The 18,668-nt window shown below is 42.7% G+C and overlaps 2 protein-coding genes across 2 annotated transcripts; one reads left to right on the forward strand and one right to left on the reverse strand.

Annotated features, from left to right (window-relative positions):
- Positions 1 to 10,723, forward strand: zdhhc2 (zDHHC palmitoyltransferase 2; the record flags this gene model as incomplete). The annotated part of the gene is made up of 13 exons (XM_083685802.1): positions 1 to 127; positions 4,142 to 4,168; positions 5,069 to 5,163; positions 6,242 to 6,362; positions 6,834 to 6,903; positions 7,025 to 7,057; positions 7,328 to 7,448; positions 7,963 to 8,095; positions 9,240 to 9,366; positions 9,635 to 9,727; positions 9,995 to 10,110; positions 10,257 to 10,335; positions 10,419 to 10,723. 12 exons carry the CDS (start codon positions 1 to 3, stop codon positions 10,295 to 10,297), a joined length of 1,104 nt encoding a protein of 367 aa, XP_083541928.1. The 3' UTR covers positions 10,298 to 10,335; positions 10,419 to 10,723.
- A 2,314-nt stretch (positions 10,724 to 13,037) lies between these two features.
- cnot7 (CCR4-NOT transcription complex, subunit 7) lies at positions 13,038 to 18,528 on the reverse strand. The gene is given in 8 exon segments (XM_083685855.1): positions 13,038 to 14,590; positions 14,974 to 15,084; positions 15,323 to 15,467; positions 15,588 to 15,755; positions 15,757 to 15,810; positions 17,077 to 17,270; positions 17,394 to 17,603; positions 18,436 to 18,528. Coding segments are annotated over 7 exon segments (921 nt in total). The 5' UTR covers positions 17,511 to 17,603; positions 18,436 to 18,528; the 3' UTR covers positions 13,038 to 14,458.
- Between the last annotated feature and the right edge of the window lie 140 nt (positions 18,529 to 18,668).

Consider the following 18,668-nt stretch of genomic DNA (forward strand, 5'->3'; position numbering starts at 1 on the left):
ATGGCGCCGTCGGGCTCGCGTAGTGTCAAAAGGAGCTGTCAGAGAGTTTTGTATTGGATTCCAGTTCTTTTTATCACCCTCATAGTGGCTTGGTCCTACTACGCCTATGTGGTACAGCTTTGCATAGGTAAGGATAACTCCAATGCTTGTATAGCATGAATTGGACTGCTGATGACAGGATGGTGTGTGGAATCCCTGCAGTGCTTCTCCATGTGTTGTTCCTGCTTCTCTGGTGCTGCTGCATTTCACTCATTTTGGTCCAGACAGATTTTGAACGCAGAGCTACTGTAGAGTAATTTGTTTACGCAGGTGCATGGTGACAGTAGCACGGTGTCTGGTTTAAAAAGCAAAGTTAATCTGGATACATGTCCATTTTAATATGATAGTAGCCTAGAAAACTGTTGAGTCACAGACAGCTGTGACTTAAAGAGATAGCCTAAATTGCACATTCTTAGGAGGGCATATGTGATTATACAGCAGATAGTGAGACAGTGAGTGTCTATGGTTGTTTTGGGATTTGGGAGTTTCTTTTTATAATTTGACCACCCAGTCATAGACTACATGGTTCTTTTCAAACTATGTTTTATGTGAAACAAACTACAGCACCATAAATCTTGTATGAACCATTTATTACATTAATATATCCAAACACCTATGCAAGAAGCAAGCCCTGAGTAAGATGAATGACCTACTGTATATACACCTGTATTGTAGCTGTAAAACATCCAAGTTGTGCTTCACTTTGACATTTATATGACAATGACAAATCAAGCCACCTCCATATGACTTCCTCTCCAGAAAAAACAAATCACCTCCCAAGGATGGGTTTGGTAGATTGATGTTATGCTCTATCCTTTGCCTGTATATACAGATTAGGCCGACTACACTTCATGCAGCTGTGCGTCAAGATTGATTGCCTGAGAGTTTATGATGCTCACATCTACATCTACCACTGTGATCAGCAGTTGCTTCACCACAACACAAGCAGCCATCCTTTCTGCTGTACATAGTGACTCATATAGCCATGGCTTTTCTTTCCAGTGGCTTTGAATGCTGCTCTTTGAAGATTCAATGCGAGATCTTTAGCAAATATTGAATTGACCTGAATAACGCTCATTATTATTTTGTGAGGTTAAGATCTGTTTCTGTCCCGGAGGAGTCCATGGCCAGCCCCTCTCGTTGCTCTGTTTGGCAGGCTGTCAGACCACAGAAGAGGTTAGGAGAAGCTAACCCTGCCCTGCAACTAAACACTGTTTTTACCAAGTGGCATCTCACAGACACAATGGGCCTCCATACAGTGGTTCTTTTTGGGTGTGGCCGTCATTTGTGTTTAGTGCTTTTGTGCTTAGTTCTCTGTTTGCCTAGTCTGTGCCTAGTCTGTAGGCTTATCCATTTCAGTCCACTTTTTGACTGAAATACTGCTTGAAGATTATTTTTCTGAACATCTAATCAACATCATTCGGTGCGCTTGGCAATTGGGCTTTTAGTGTTGACCATATCAATGCAATTATTCAACCTGTCAGCTCATGTGGAGCTAATATCCCATGAAGGGTGATCCATGTCCCATGTTGTCCATGTCTTTATGGAGGAATCCTCCTGGCTCTCTCCTCTGCTGCAGTAGCAGCACATGACCCAGCCTAGGTGAGAGCTGTGCTGCCCTGCCCTGCCCATGTCTTTGAGCTCACCTCACTGAGAACCCAGTCATCACTACCACCTGCACACAGGACGGCCCAGCCTCTAGAGTTACAGCTGCGCCTGCTGCCTTTAGCGGGACAAACACCACCGCTTCCTGCTTTGTGAGGTAAACACTGTCTGGAATAGGTTGAGGCAACGTCCCCATGCTGGTCCGTCCTACAGCTCTCAGCTACTGGAGGTTATGTCCAGCTTGCTCGTTACTCTGTTATGATCAATGTGTTGTAGTGGATACAACAAATGTGTTCGTTGTACTGTCTGTAAAATTACAAAGATATGACATATGATGCTTTACCCTGTTGCAACATTGTCTATGAACAAGAAGCCAACCAGAAAGACAGAACTATTGTTGCCCAAGGCCAACATGTGGTCTGAGGAAGTATAGGGATAATTGTGAGACTGTATCGTCAGCTGATCCCTTTAGTTCAGTGGCTGAGTTAATCCCATTGTTTTAATTCACCCCAAGCAATCTGCACTTGACCCAGTTTTTCACTTCTCATAAAATGACTTCACACCATATATAGAAAATGTATTTTCTTTTAGGTAGTCAATTTCTAAATCTTTGTGGGTTTATACAGTCTGTGATATGTGATACCAGCACTGTTGTTGGAATGACTCTCGGACAGATTTGAGTAGTATCAGTGTTTAATTTTTCCATTCCTAATTTATTGCCAAGCACCTGTTGAACTGTAGCATGTTGGCAATGAGTGTATTATGGCATATGGCTCAAGCGCCAATTCCAACACACACACACACACACACACAGACAGGCACGCACGCACGCACGCACGCACGCACGCACGCACGCACGCACGCACGCACGCACGCACGCACACACACACACACACACACACACACGTCCACCTACCCTCTAGCCTCTAAGATCCAAAAGATTCTTTACGATCCGACTGTTGTGTTTAATTAAAATGTTCAAAGCCTAGTGAAGTCTAGTGTTGAATGAGAGATGGTTACAGTAACCTGTGAAGTCCCTGACTGTGACCCAGATCTGGGCTCTGTTACAATGTTACGGTAAGGTACTGGCACACACACACACACACACACACACACACACACACACACACACACACACACACACACACACCACACACACATACATGCACACACATGCACACACACACAGGCTCTTTGGCTGTGTGCCTTGTTTCAGCTACTTGGCTCACCTTTTCTCAGTGTGTGTGCGTGAGCACTCTCTCTCTCTATAAAACCAGTGTGCTACTTAGAGCTACAGTAATCCTGTGTGTTTGATGATATTATGTAATATGTATTAGATGTGTGTAGGATACTGTTCATGACTGTTAGGGAACTGATCCTGTGGACTGTGGTACTGTTTGTGGATATTAGGCTAGGTGCAGTGTGTGTTGGGGTCAGGGGAGGCTGGTGGTGGTAGAAATCGGAGGACGGGATCATTATAATGCATGGAACAGAATGATACCATTCCTCCGATTTCTGCCTCCACTGGTTGGGGTGCTGTTCATGTATGTACTGGTGGACCAACACGCCAAACTTCAACACGCCTTTGTTTACCTAAAACAAAGATCGGGAAACACTCTTGACACATAGCCATTGGCTTTACCTCCCATCAATCATCTCCCACAGCACCTCCCCCTAGTGCTTGTACACCACAGATTCAGAGCCACACTTCGCAGTTGTGGTATTTGCTCAAATGAAATCATGACAAATACTTAACTCAAGTTCACTTCCACGAAGGCCATGTTTAAATCGTTGTTATTCCAGGCTTATATGCGCTGTGCGCAATAGTCTGGGGATTAGGTTAGGGTGGGGTTCATGTGTGTGTACAGGTGTTGATGCTATGTTCTGACCCTGTGGGTTGGGGTGTTGATCATGTGTGTAGGGGTGTTGACCCTGTGTTAGGGTGCTGATGCTGGCATGAAGTCAGAAGCTTTGTGTGGCCGCGCTGTGGGGCAGCTGCCAGAGTCAGCATTCACAGAGAGACTGTGCAGGATGCTACTTTTGTTTTCAGTGCTATTGAGTTAATGCACAGTAATGCTTTTTCATATAAAATAGCAAAACAATGACCAAAATGTATATATTTTTTTCTGGAGTTTGAAGGACTTTGATGTGGTGCATGTGGAGAGTGTTGATATCACAGCATTGTGTGTGACAGCACATCAAGGAGAAAATAAGCCTAATGGGCATAACCTTTTTTTTACTGTAGTTAAATCCATGAATAAAGTCAGTGGTGCCAAAGCTAACGAGACATGTTTAAGCATTTCCATGACTTATTTTCAGGTATGGTACAGTATAGGTAAGTATTCACTTGATGCTGATGAACACTGACTTCTTTTTCACTTCCTGAAGTTGGCTCACAATCATGATAAGCAGAGGGAGTATCCTGCTCTATACAGTTCAACAGTGTAAGCATACTTCAACAGAGATATGACTGCACATTTCCGTCTTCTCTTTTCAGAGTCCATCGACAACATTGGGGAAAAGAGTAAGTGCTCTGACCCATATATTTTGTTCTTCTGGACTGTATGTTGTTGTTGTTGTTGTTGTTGTTGTTGTGATGCGATGCCAGACAGAGTGCCGCCTGTGTGACTGCTGTGTGAAACCTAGCAGCACTGAGAGTTGTAAGCCTAATGATTTACAGCCCTGAGGTGGAAGCTTATCTAGCATCACTCCTGGGCCTTTCAGTGGCCATCAGTCAGAGCTGCCGCTCAGGTGGTTAGTCCCATTGTAGGCTTGAGGAAGTGGACCTGTTTTAAGGGTCTGTCTAACAACTTATAAATCACTGCTGATTGGTTCAGGGCTGTGTCTGTTATCAGTACAATCACAGAGGTAGGAGAGGCCAACAGTGGAGGCTGATGGAGGCAGAAATCGGAGGACGGACTCATTCAAACACGTGATACCATTTCTCATTCCACCCCGTGCATTACAATGAGCCCGTACGATTTCTACCTCCACCAGCCTCCCCTGGAGACCAAACCTCAGGAGGATGTTACCATGATGGAACTGGAGGTGTGCATTTTAAGGAAGATGAATGATGTTCATGATCCTGGGCCTTGACAGAGACAAGCATGTAGCTCATTTTTGTTTTAAACTCCAATCCAAAAACTATTATTATTTTACTTTAGACAATTTTAATGAGAGAATGCTGAATAAATCCCTCTCTAAATGACAAAAAAGTTTTTCAGGATTGTAACGATTCCTTTGGGATCTGTCCAACAGCCCCACAGTTATCCTTGTGATCTGTTTGATGTCACAAAGTATGGGAAAACCAACCGTAAAACAGGGGGGTCTTTGTTGGTTTAATCTGAAATTGTGCCATCGATTAAGCAGATGACTGTTTGCGTAATGTGAGCTGGACAGTATTGTGTCTTCTCTCTATTCTCAGTTGTGTACCTGCTGGCGTACCATGTCGTTTTCATCCTGTTTGTGTGGGCCTACTGGCAGACCATCTTCACCGCACCCATGAATCCCCTGAAAGAGGTGAGTGTGTGTGTGTGTGTGTGTGTGCGTGTGTGCATGCGTGCGTGCGTGCGTGCGTGCGTATGTGTGTTTGTGAGTATGTCTGATCACACCCCCACACGTTCAAACACAAGTGTGTTACAAGATGGTGCAAGGAGAAATGCAGAAGTAGGCTAGAGCCTCCCTCCATGATTGAGTGTGTCATTTAGACTACTATTGTATTCCTCTGTTACTGCCTGAAGGAGCACTCTAATGGTTCTGCTCCTGACCACGGCAGTTGATGAAGCTTGTTGATGAAGCTTGTTGTTGAATCTATACGTCTTAGACGACACACTCAAAAAAGCCACCTTCCAGTGCTGTTTTCATTTTGTGCTACCGAGGGGAAGACTTAACATCCAGGTAACTGAATATCAATAGTTACCCTCTCCATAAGATGAAATACTGTAGTTAGATGGCTCTGTGGTTGGGATGTTGTAGTAAAAGCGATGTCTCCTGTGTGCCATGTTGTTTGTTAATGTCAAAGTTACAAGCCTTTAGCTTTCAATCACAGAACGCCTGAGTGGCTCACATTAATAGTGGAGTAGAGGAAGGCTAGCAGGGGAGCGGCTCTCCTTCAGTCTGCCTGCTGAGGCGGGAGGAATCAGAGGCAAAGGGCAGGGGGAGAAGGGCACATGACTGAGCCCTACAGGCTGGACCAGCCGTGTGACACACAACACTGCAGTCCTTCAACATCCAGGGCTCCACACATTTACTGTAGATTCACTGGTCTTGTAAATGTGTTGTGACACACACCATACATGTTCAAATGGAGACGACGTTTCACACTCAGTCAATCAATCCATCAATCAATCAATCAAGCGAACTTGAATTTGCTTTACGATACAAACAAGAGAGCAAACAAATGATATGTATTGGAAATGGGAAAACAGAACCTCATCAAAACCCAGGCTAGAAAATGTGCTATGATAAATTCTCAATTGGGAAGCACATGCAGTATATATATGACACTGGTCAGGGATAGAGGCTAGACCTACAGTGCGGTCCTGTATACTAGAGGTTCATGATGCTGCCTGATGACTCTGTCTCTCCTCCCCCACAGTTTCACCTGTCCTACTCAGACAAAGAGCTGCTGGAGCGCGAAGATCGAGGAGAGTCTCAGCAGGAGATTCTCAGAAGGATAGCCAAGGATTTACCGATCTACACCCGCACCATGTCTGGAGGTACAGCTCTGTCCACATCCCTGTGTGAACCTGTGTGACTAAGCGACTGTAAGCTTGCCCCGTGCCCCTGAGAGGGACGTGACCATGTTGGCCTGTGGTTGACCTCCACCAATCCATCTCTTGCATAACACATCCCAGTCGATTAGGCGCTATATCGATTACACCATTTTCTAATTTACACACTTAATTACATATTGACAGTTCATTTACAATGCAAACTACAGCATGTCAGTATTTGTTCACAAAGTTACAGAAATAACAATCAACAACACAGAGCGCATGGCCCTAAATTCTATAACAGCAGCACATCCTCCTTGCAGAGCAGCTCATACTGACACATATGATGGCCTGGCTTGGCCTCCCCCCCGTAATCCAAAGTCCATGTTATGGGTCAGTGGTCTTTGGGATGGACAGGCCGGCCTGCGGGTGCTGCTGCTGTCTGATTGAACATGCTGTCACCTCTCCCCTCAGCCATCCGTTTCTGTGATCGATGTCAGCTGCTCAAGCCTGATAGGTGTCACCACTGCTCCGTCTGTGATAAGTATGACTCACTGTTTGATCATGTTCTACTGTGTGCACTAACAAAAGAATGACACGGTGTGACAGACAGTATGATCCCTGTTACTGAGTTCTGTCAATGTTGTCTGATCTTATCTTAACAGGTGCATCCTAAAGATGGATCACCATTGCCCGTGGTATGTACCGTCTCATCAGGGGAGGCTGGTGGAGGCAGAAGTCGGAAGATGGGCTCGTTATAATGCATGGAACGAAACCTCCACCAGCCTCCACTGCATCTCAGATACATTCACTATCTACTGACAGAGACAAAAGAGAGTTTGAGATGCAAATAGCTTCGTCCGTTGTTTTCCAAGACGACTGGGTTCAGCTGTTGAATTATTTGAGGATGTTAAAACATTGGCAGATATTGACTTGATGTTTTGCACTCGTGTGTTGACTTGTGGCAGGGTGAATAATTGCGTGGGCTTCTCCAACTACAAGTTCTTCATGCTCTTCCTCTCCTACTCGTTACTCTACTGCCTCTTCGTCACGGCTACAGATCTCCAGTACTTCATCAAATTCTGGACAGTAAGTATGTTCATCGCGAACGTTTGAATTATTCACATTCTGAAATCAGTCGGGGGGGGGGGGGGGGGGGGTGCTTTACATTTGTAATGACGATGTATTGCCAGTTAATATATTTATGTCTCACTGTCCTTGTCGATTAGTGGGAGAATGAATTTGATTTCGATGACTGCATGTGCAAGTCATCTATGCAAAGCTTAGTTGATAACTGAAAATAACTGTTTCATGTTATGGTCCTGGTATTCTGATTTCCCTGCAAGAATATCCATAAACCACATGACCGCTGGAAAGAATATCTGGTATGAGCCAATCAACCAATCAGTGACATTGAATTAGAGGGCGATGAACACTGATTGGTTAGCCCCTTAGGCTAGTTTTGTAGTGTCCTAGGACCTGCAGTACAGTACGTAGCAAACACATGCTAAGATGCTATGAGCTAACAACTCCCATACAGAGGTTATATATAATGTTGTACTACATGAGTCTGATGTTCATGTGGGTCACTGTTCCCCCCCAGAATGGCCTTCCAGACACCCAGGCTAAGTTCCACATCATGTTCCTGTTCTTCGCTTCTTCCATGTTCTCCGTCAGCCTGGCTGCACTGTTCGCCTATCATTGCTGGCTAGTCTGCAAGAACAGATCAACTCTCGGTAAGGAGTGTGTGTGTGTGTGTGTGTGTGTGTGTGTGTGTGTGTGTGTGTGTGTGTGTGTGTGTGTGTGTGTGTGTGTGTGTGTGTGTGCGCGTGTGCGTGTGCGTGTGCGTGTGCGTGTGCGTGCGTGCGTGCGTGCGTGCGTGTTTGTTTTGCGGGTATCTTACCGGTTTCTTACTATAACACACAGTTAACAGCCCCAGTCTTGATGCAACTGATGCCGACTCACTATCCACTCTCTGGACTGGAGAAGGGACTTAATTCTGTTTTTCACGTCCAATAAGAACAGAGATGTATTCCCTCATCTGTGGCGTGATTTGATAAGGCTCTTTGTCAGGACCATTACTTGACAGGGCAGTCTCTTATTCTGTGTGCACAGTGGTGCACTTTGTCTCAGATTGGAGTGAGTGGATTATCCAGGGAGTGTGTTATAATGCCAAGGGGCTCAGAGCAGTAAGAGGCTTAGTAACGGACACTGTTAAGGTAGCCCGGCTGCACAGGCCCTTTGAGGAAAAAGAGAAGTCACACTTGGTAGCGCAGCGAGCTGACCAGAATCCATCCTGTCTTCAAAGAGCAGGCGGCTTCTCAGGCTTTTTGTCACCGGTATATTTTATGAAGTCGATTATAAATGGATGATTTTCTTGTGCTTTTACCAAGGGCAGTTCAATTAGGTAGAGTTACAGTACATTATGTGAGCAAGAATGTGTTCTCTGCAGTTGTGGGAGACCTGATCAGGCACACATAACATGTTGTTATCTCCCCATCCCCTTTTCAACTCTTTCACCCATATACCCCTTTAAAAATATATTTAATCAGGTCTCAAAATGGTTCTTACTGGTGTTGTTATTAGATAACACCAATGCAATAAGGTTCCTCTCTTCTACACAAATAATACTGTTTCCTTGGAGTGATGAAATGCTGTGAAACTAGACTTCCCTAGAATAAATGGCCTCTGACGCTTATGAGCTTTCAGCCGTTGTGGTAAACCATCTTTAGGCCACTTATGATTGTAGGAATACACATTATGACAATGAAGTGAATATTTTCCTTATCTACTGGTTGGAGTATGGATAACAGGTATATCTTCAATGATAGATAGGACTTCTGTGCAATGGTGAATGGGCTGTATTGTATTCTCTCTCAGAGGCTGTCCGTGCACCAGCGTTTCGTCATGGAACAGATAAGAACGGCTTTAGTCTGGGCTTCAGTAAGAACTTCCGCCAGGTCTTTGGTGATGAAATGAGATACTGGCCACTTCCTGTTTTCTCCAGGTAAAATGTCCTTCTCTTTGCTCAGAGTTAGCCCCCCTTGTAAAACGTCTGGTATTTCTCACACTGGCTGACGTGTCTGTATGATTTCACACATTACATCACACATCTATATTCAATTTTGAGGGAAACAAAAGGCATCACAACTTCCGGACATTGTATTTAAGTAAGCTAGTAATACTGTGGTCTGACTAAATCAACAACAGTTGTCTGCAGGGAGCTTTAACGGTAGGGTTGTCTTTCTCCTGTTTTTTGTATCTTGACTGTTCAGCCTGGGGGATGGCTGCTCCTTCCCAACCTGTCTGGTGAACCAGGATCCTGAGCAGCCCTCCACTCCTGGTGGACACAATCCCCCCACCAAGGGGTGAGTGTTCATCCCTCATAGAGCAAGGGAAAGAGGTAGCCATCTTTACTCTACATTAACCTCACTGGCCTGCCTAGAGCTGCTTCATACACTGGTTCATTAACACAGAGATGGTTTGTATGCACAGAAAAACACAAATGACTGAATTTCTTTAGTAGTAGTAGCATACTGAGACATGTTTGTTCCAAATAAAACCCACAATTCAAGAACATGTTGCTTTTTACTATGGGATCATGGCTGAGGATTTTTTTCACCTGTGATTTACAGTGTTGGAGAGACCCACCAGTTCCCTGCCAAACCGCTAAGGGAGTCCCAGAGTCGGCTGCTCAACAGCGCACCCTCCTGGACAGAGAGTGACGGGGCAGAGGACAAGGAGAGAAGAGGTGAGAGGTCAACTCAGTGATTTGTCTCCACCTGGTGGCTTCAAGCGCTGCCAGATGTTAAAATACAGAATGTGAAGCTAATTTAGGACCCAGTTAGAATGAATGACATATATCTTGCCTATATGTATGTCCCCCCCCTCTTCCAGGCACAAGCAACCCTGGGATGGCCATAGAGAATGAAACATAGTCACAGTGAGGAACAAGCGCTTGTCCCTGGAAATATAGGTTGGTTGAAAATGTATATCAGTCGTAGAGGAATCATCAACAAAACTCATGAATGTTTCACAAATGTTTATTTCATTCCACAGGTCTTCAATTGCTGGCCCCAAGTGTTTAGAGTGCCTGTTAGAATGTACAGTTGTCGTAACATACCATGGTAATCCATCATCTCTCCTATAACACACTGCTCTAGTTGGTAGCTGCTTCAGAAGGGCTTCGTTTACTGCTGTTTTGGCTCTCTCTGCCATCATTAACAACTGTATAGGGTCACACAATGTACATACATAAAGAGACCAGCATAAGTGTGTAGTAACACTGTTATTACCACAGTAACAACATTGAATTGTGTTCCTCACTCCACTTACTTCAAACACAAACCTCTCAACTCCATTTACCATGCAATAACAACATAATACTGTGTTGTTACTACAGTGTTACTACGCAGGTACTGTATAAGGGCAACTTTAATATATAGAGTGTTATTGCACCAGAACATCTTAATCTAAGGAAACATTGTGATTTCCATTTTTGAAAAAATATTGAACAAGGTGAAAACTGGTAACTTGCAGGCTGAATATTGAGCATGAAAACAAAATGGGTCTTTAACGGGACGTTTAAAGTTGCATTCCAATAATCTGATATGTTTTTTAAAGTTTATATCTGAAAAAGCACAGTGTCATGTAATGAGAGCGTTTTTTGCACTTTGTATAACAAGTGATGGGTCTAAGAAGCTGCTTTTGTACAGTATGTGTGTTCTATATGTATACGTTCTCTTACTAAAGGGCCCTCTTAGTTTAGATGAATAGTTGTATTATTTGGAACCTCATAATCACAAAAATGTTGTCTGTTTTATCATAGATTTTGTGATGTCATTTCTATACTTGAATGACTAACTTGCTAATGCAATTACTGACTGAATAATAATATAAATATTCCATTTGAATGTACCGTTTGAGTTTGCCAAACTTAACCCAAACCCTAACAAACAAGTTGATGTATGATAATGTGGAATATTGAATGTATGATTATGTGGACATCATTGAAGAGTAACAAGTACAATACATATGTGAGTGTGTGTGATATACTTGAATGAGATCTGCAGTGTTAGGCTTTTTACGGCACTCTTATGAATATGAAGGAATTGTTGAAGGGACGATCAATAGATTTGGGGTCATTCATGAAGCCGAATCACCGCGGCAAACGCACCACCCGTGTTGTGTAAACCTTTTTGAAACTTTTGGAATGAACTGATGCATGCTTCCTTCTCAGGATGTTATCAAAACGTAAGAGAGTCAATTGTTGTAGTTCCCTCTGGGTTGATTGTACTGTGGCATACCAACCTTGGTTCCTTTCTGGGAAAGACATTTGGTAAATGTATTGTTGCATAGTGATTTTTTGAATAAGGGCTTCAATGATAATATTCTCTGATTTGAAAGGACTCCTGTGTTGTACAGTAGCATGAGAGATGATACTGTACCATTGTCTTCTATACTAGACAAATAAACCGGTCTTGATTTTGATGCGTCAGTGTGCTGCTCGCCATGTCAAGTGATCCTGCAGAGCTGTGCCTGGTCAAACTGCCAGCCAAGAATTCCTGACTGTTTCTCTCCAGAGGGCTGGCATGCTGGCCTGTTCCAGCACTTTAGAAATATATCCTTCCTTCCTCCCTTCCTTGAAGAAACCACTGATCTCACATGACTTGATAGGTGAAAACAATGCAATGAAAAGCTTGCATGGACCAATCCAAACTCATGTTAGATCAGTGATTACTTCAAGGAAGGGAGGTAGGAAGGATGCATTTCTAAAGTATTCAAAGAGGGCCCAAGCCTCAGTTTCCAAACATATGCTGCATTGCATTCTCAATTGCATTCTGCTGTGTCCTCCTGACCAATCACTCCATAACAGTTGATACTGTGAGTGTGGTTGCAGTCCTTGTTTCTCCTTCTACTCTTGATATGAAAGTGCTGCATATATATATATATATATATAGCGATTGCTCTGGCTGTTCCGTACCATGTAAGGGTTACGTTTTGATTGTACTTCTGATCCTACAGTATGAAATTCCATTTGGTGATTGGAAAGGACTCAGTATTATTAGCGTCAATTAGCACCATTTTTGTTTTGGCGTATGGCTAGAATGTATGCTTGTTTTGAAATGATATTTGGAGCTATAATCATATCAATCTATATTTTTGTATTATTCCATCTGTGTACGATATGGAGACAGACTTGTATGAACATGTGAGGCAATGTACTGTACAATTGTGATGCCATCAGAAGATAAATAAAATGATGCCATCTTCAGTATTTTTATATGGTTATTATTGAATATTCTTGCATCTTTTTGCATTTTAACCTCATGTGTGTCATTAGTAAAAGTTGATCATTTAAGAATATATTTCATATTGCATGTTAAAGCATGGATGGACAGTATGTTCCATGTCCTTTACCATTAACATAGAAAAGGTTTGTCAGAGTGAGTTTGCAATCTAGGTTAGAAAAGTGTGAAGCCTTTATTTACAAAAGCTTTAAAACAATATTGCATATTGCATCCTCTTTCTTTTAAACATGGATCCTTTACATATGAATGATGTTAGGAAAAGATAGTGATGCTCCAAAGGTTATCCTTATCCTCCAAAGAACGTGACACCAATATGAGGAATGAGTTGTGTGGACACACTATAACACACGTCTGCAGAGGCTAGTACTCAACAACACAGCATTTATTCAAACATCTTCAATACATGCAGCTGTTCTAGGCAGCATAAATTAATTGTAAAGCAATACAATACAAAAAACAAATGACAAACGGCACAAAAACGTGCTTCATTCAAAAGACCAGCACTACAAGTAAAACGAATTCCACTGAAACTAGGTTAAGATGTAGGTTAAGAGGCATTGATTCTTAAATAAGTAAACCTTTTTTTTTTTTTTGAATACTAAAACACTACAAAACCTTCAAGTCACTTTAAAAATGAAAATGGAAAATATACTCTCAACACAGAAGTTCAGCATAACCTCATGTCACTTTTTGTAAGGCAGGTAAGCTCGCTTTAATTTAGTTCTGGTAAAATCGGTGCTCACCCAACTTTAGGGGTAAAATCGGTGGAAGACCAGAGAGGCCTGTGAGGTACCTGTGACTCAGGGGAGGCAGAAATCGGAGAATGGGCTCATAGTAACGCACAGAATTAAATGAGGAAATGGTAACAAACACACACGTTTGATACCATTTGTAATTCCATTCCATGGATTACAATGAGCCCGTCCTCCGATTTCTACCTCCACCAGTGCCTGTGTCAATAAGAGCTCCCCTCTATATGAGAAGAATAAACCATAGTCCTGTTATCAGGGAATAGCATATCTACATGTAAATGACTGGCTTAATAGTGTTGAATGGGTCAACTATTCAACGTCACACGAGAATAACCAGTACAATAAATTAAATCTTAAAATAACATAAAAAATGTAGCAAAATATTAAGGCTGAGCTTGGTGAAAAAAAAAAGAAAAAAACATAACAAAAAAAAAAGTTGTTTTCATAATAGATGTTTAGTGAAAAATGTGAACATAGAGAAAGGCAACCAAGAGGAGAATACCAGATATACTTTCAGCTTTCCATATAAAATCAAGGATCTGGTTAGAGCTTTAAAGTGCAAAATTTCTACAGAACATTTTTAGAAAAACTAAAATCCCATTTTCTTTTCAAGTGCTTCATGTGAAATCTAAATGAACCAACCAGCTCCTCTAGGTTGCTTCCATAGAAAAAAAAAGTTATTGAACACACACACACACACACACACACACACGCACGCGCACACACACACAGACAGACAGACAGACAGACAGACAGACAGACAGACAGACAGACAGACAGACGCACACACGCACGCACGCACGCACACACGCAGGCAGACACGCACACACATACCTTTGGTATGTGTGAGGACAGCTGTGATTCTTCCTATTGACCATTAACTTCACCAACCATCTAAAGTGAGAAGAGCTTATGAAAAAGAACTTCATAAATGGTGTGTATATACTATTGTCCGTCCATCATTTCAGTCGTCATGGTAATGTGACTTCAATGCCGCCCTGAATGAGGGAATCATCCGGAGAGCTTCACAGTGATGTCATGACTGCTGCTTGTTGGCTTCCTCCTCATAGGCGTTTCCTGTTCCGTTCTGGACGTACGCAGAGCCAGAACCCAACCCGTACAAGTGACCACAGTACTTTGCATCGTCAATATGATCCTCAAAGAACATCTGTAACAAAGGAAGGAGAGCTCATCATCAGATACAAGGACAGAAATCCACCTTCCTCTTTTCCACAGTGTACGTCAGGGGTCATGAAATGTCTTGGAGCTCAGTTAAAGCTCTATATTTGGACCTGAAAGCATGAGACACCATAGAAAGATGGCAAACTCTTCCTGTAGAATACCTAATTATGTGTAATTTGCATTAGTGGAACATTTTTTTGTATCTCTTAACACTATCTAGTGGTTGATTGAAGAATTGCAGTCTTTTTCTATTTCTACCCACCCTAAACCCCATGGCACTGTAAGCTGTAATTTAACATGGTGGTGGTCTTGTGTTATGATCCATTCTACACACACACACAGCATCCCTCAGACAGCTAGATATCCTACCTCTCTCATCTTGAAAAAAGCCATGCCTGTGAGTAAGGAGTCAGAGCCAGCCTGGTGCTGCGGTCCAATCCTCTCCAGCTCCAGTTGCTCAGCCACTTCCTGGAGCCCACCCTGTCAATCAAACCACAACCTGTCAATCATTCACGTTTTGCTCCTGACAGGAATGTGCCTGTCAGGCTAGCTATCTGCCGATTTCTCAGAACCAAAACTATAAGACTTGTATTCAATTTGAAGTATTTCTCTCAAACACACTGACAAACCTGGCAAGTAACGCAATAATTGCATTGCTTTGAAAGAGAGAGAGCCTTTTTCTTCAAATGTTGTGAGGATGAAACATAACTTCAATTACCTTGAGGTTTTTGCAGCTCTTCATGAGGTACTTCACATCGTATATGATGGGAAAGAACAAGCGAAGGATCTCAAAGAAATCCACCTCCTCCTCCGGCAGGTTTGAGTTGGACAGAATTTTGATCAGATATCCAAAGTCATAGCCACTGCAACGAGAACAGTCACATGACACAAGATTAATTTGCGTCACGGTTAAAAAAAAACAAAAAACACTTTATCTATCTTTGCAGCAGATAGCACAAGTGTGTATCTCAAAGATGCTATACCTGTGGAAGGACAGCCACTTGACACCCTCACAAAGAACCACGCCGGAGGTCATCAGCAGCTCGGCGAAGTACAACGTCTCAATACCCTCGTCCTCGTGCTTCTTGAACTGGATACCTGATGTTGTCAAGAGCTCGATGGAGTCCTGTGCATACATGTCCTCTCTGACAACGAAAAGAGGAACAGAGAACATTACAATCACACCTAGTTATACAGACCCATAAACTTAGATGACAGTCATTTATGGTAGTAAAATTGCTGTACAAGGGGCATCACTAACTATAACATTCAATATCATCTTGTGTTGCATCGCTGACCTTAACATTCAATGTAATCTTGTGTTGTGTGAATGGGCTGAAAAGGTGTTGTTGCTGTGTCAGTGTGTGCAGTCTAACTAAACTAGTTCTCCCTTCCCCCATCCCTGCTGGTCTGTAGGACTGCTAATGTTGCATGATGCAGACAAACACCTTTCATAATAATGTAGCTTTATTTCAACACTATACTATGGCATATGGCAGATGCAAACAACAAAATATTCTCACAAAGCCACTGTTACTCCAAAGTTCCAAACACTGTCTTCAGTGCAGCACCAAGACAAACAACAGACAAATTAGAAAATACAAGACAGTACCTGTGGTATGCTTGAAAGCAAAGAGAGAAAATGCATGTATGAAATAAATACTTTGTGACAATATTAACATTTACAAAAAAAAGGTTTTCCTGGGGCACTAGGAGAAAAGCAAGTCAATTAGTTGAAGAGTTCAGAGTGTAAGCCGATTCTCATGTGACATGGATAAAGTGAGGGTCTTGGTCACCAGGAAGGATGTTCCAAAACATTTCCTTTCATTTACCTGAAAAAGTCAGTGCGAAGTGCTTCTGTGAGAGAAAGTTCACTCTCATTTGGAGATCATGACCATGGCCCTGGTTATGTGCAGGAACAAAAACACTAAAGGGAGCCTGCTCTTGCCTGGGTCTCAGGTGGCATATATTATATAGGCCTACTGGTTTGCTTGTGCTTTTGGGTTGAGGCCAAGCTGTGTGCCCACTGCCCATCAGTCCAGACATGCAAGCTAGTCTTAGTCACAGTCCCTCACTATTGTAATATAGCCTCAAAACAAATGAATAACAGACTACATCAAATTGCTCACTTTTTACAATTAAGACTTTAATACAGAAATGTTATATCATAAATAACATATTTCCCCAAGAAAGAAAAAAATAATAAAGACATCTTCAAAACTTCCAATGGTAAAAAAAATAGAAAAGATTGTCTTTTTCTCCTAGTGCCCCCAAAGAAACGTTATGAACCTTCCTCTGGTCTGTTGGTGCTGAACAAAAGGCAGGTCACATTGACACCATAGACAGTGAAGGCATTTCAGTGACTTAAATTTAAACTTAACCTAATCATGCACATTGGCAGCTCAAGTCTTGATGCAAGACAAGAAAGAATATTGAACATGGGTTGACATCATAGAAAGGGGAAGTGCTTACGTGAGGTTAAACTTAAAATTGAACTGCCATGTTGAAGTTCCTGGTGGGTATTCACCCTGTTCATTCATAAAGGTAAGGCCCAGCTGGATAATCTTTAGCAAGTCTACATTACATCGCAGTAACTGGTACTGGTAGTCAGCATTGCTTCTGAACTCTCCAATCGGTCTCGCAACTACACCTGGAAACTCTGTGTCCTACAACAGAACAAAAACAATATGGAGGAAAAAATGGAGAGGTAAAAATATCTTGCGACGGTCAGTAGCACATATCTGTCAAGCAAGATGCTGATCATCATAGGCCTACGGTCTATAACTCACCATGGCAATGTAGTTGTATTTTCGAATGACTTGTCGTATCCTTTTTAGCTCCTCGTCCAGGTTATCAGCCCAAACCTCACATATTCTTTGGCTATGATCCACAGTAGCCGCAGGCATAGTGCCACCTCTACATGCAAGGCATCAAAAACAAAAACAAAGACTCTCCTTGGAGAAGATTACCCTGGACTTACAGGCCCGGGGCTGTATGACCTAAAAGGAGTGAGGACGAACAATGTTAGAACACACAATCACCTTGTTCACTTGCTACTGTATTCTAGTCGTTCAATCCCCCCCCCCCCCTAACCCTAACCCCCCCCCCCCCCAATTGAGATATATTCAAAGATGTGTTTGTCTCATGGATGTGTGCCACATTCTAGTCTATGAACATACACCAGAAATCTGCCTTCCTGCAATGCTACTTGACAGGTTCACTAGAAACAGTGACAACTAACCTCCTGTGGAATCTACACTGTTTACTTGCATGACGTTTAGAATGATATTCAGACTTTGACAGTTATAGTGCTGGTTAGATAGTCATTGGGCCATAACTTACTAGCCCAGGTTTAGCTGACCAGCAGGCCTGTGTGGATTGAGATACATCTAGCTAGCAAACTTGGTGTCCTCTCTAACTGGGTAGCAAGCTAGTAGCTTCAATGGTTAGATTTGGGACGTTCCACCCCCCCCTAAACCTCTTAGGATGGGAGACTACAGCTTGTTTGCTGTGGGAACTAATATATGTATATATATATAATGAGCAAGAATCATTACCATAAAAAGTATTCAATCAATGTGCAGCCAACTGACACAATTCCACTCTGGCCTTGCTAAGCACACCTTTGTATTCAAGTTAGCTAGCTGACTCGAGCCATGGCTGCTTCTGTGTAGTGTAGTGGTGTGATACACACCAGCTAGCAGCTAACTTAGCTGTGTGTGTCTGCTCTAGCTCGTCCTGCTACAGCTTTAACTTCACTTACCGTTCGCCAAACAGGGCAAACAGGGCGGACACAGTTTAAGGTATACTGTTTCAAACGCACACAATTACCTTCTTAAGAAAGGATCAGGGCCTATTCACTAACTTTTAGATTTATATTTCCAAATACCGATATCAGCCCACAGCTGCCTCCTCTGAACCTCCATAACAGTGTCATCACGTTCACGTAAAGTACTGACGTCATGAATTTCAAGGAGGCCCGGTTCCTTTTCGGCCCAATGGCAATTGGACCATCGGACCGACATGGGACTGTGTGCCCCAAGTCTGCTCCCTTTTGCTACCTT

This window comes from Argentina silus, assembly GCF_951799395.1.
Source record: "Argentina silus genome assembly, chromosome: 15".
Taxonomy (NCBI): Eukaryota; Metazoa; Chordata; class Actinopteri; order Argentiniformes; family Argentinidae; genus Argentina; species Argentina silus.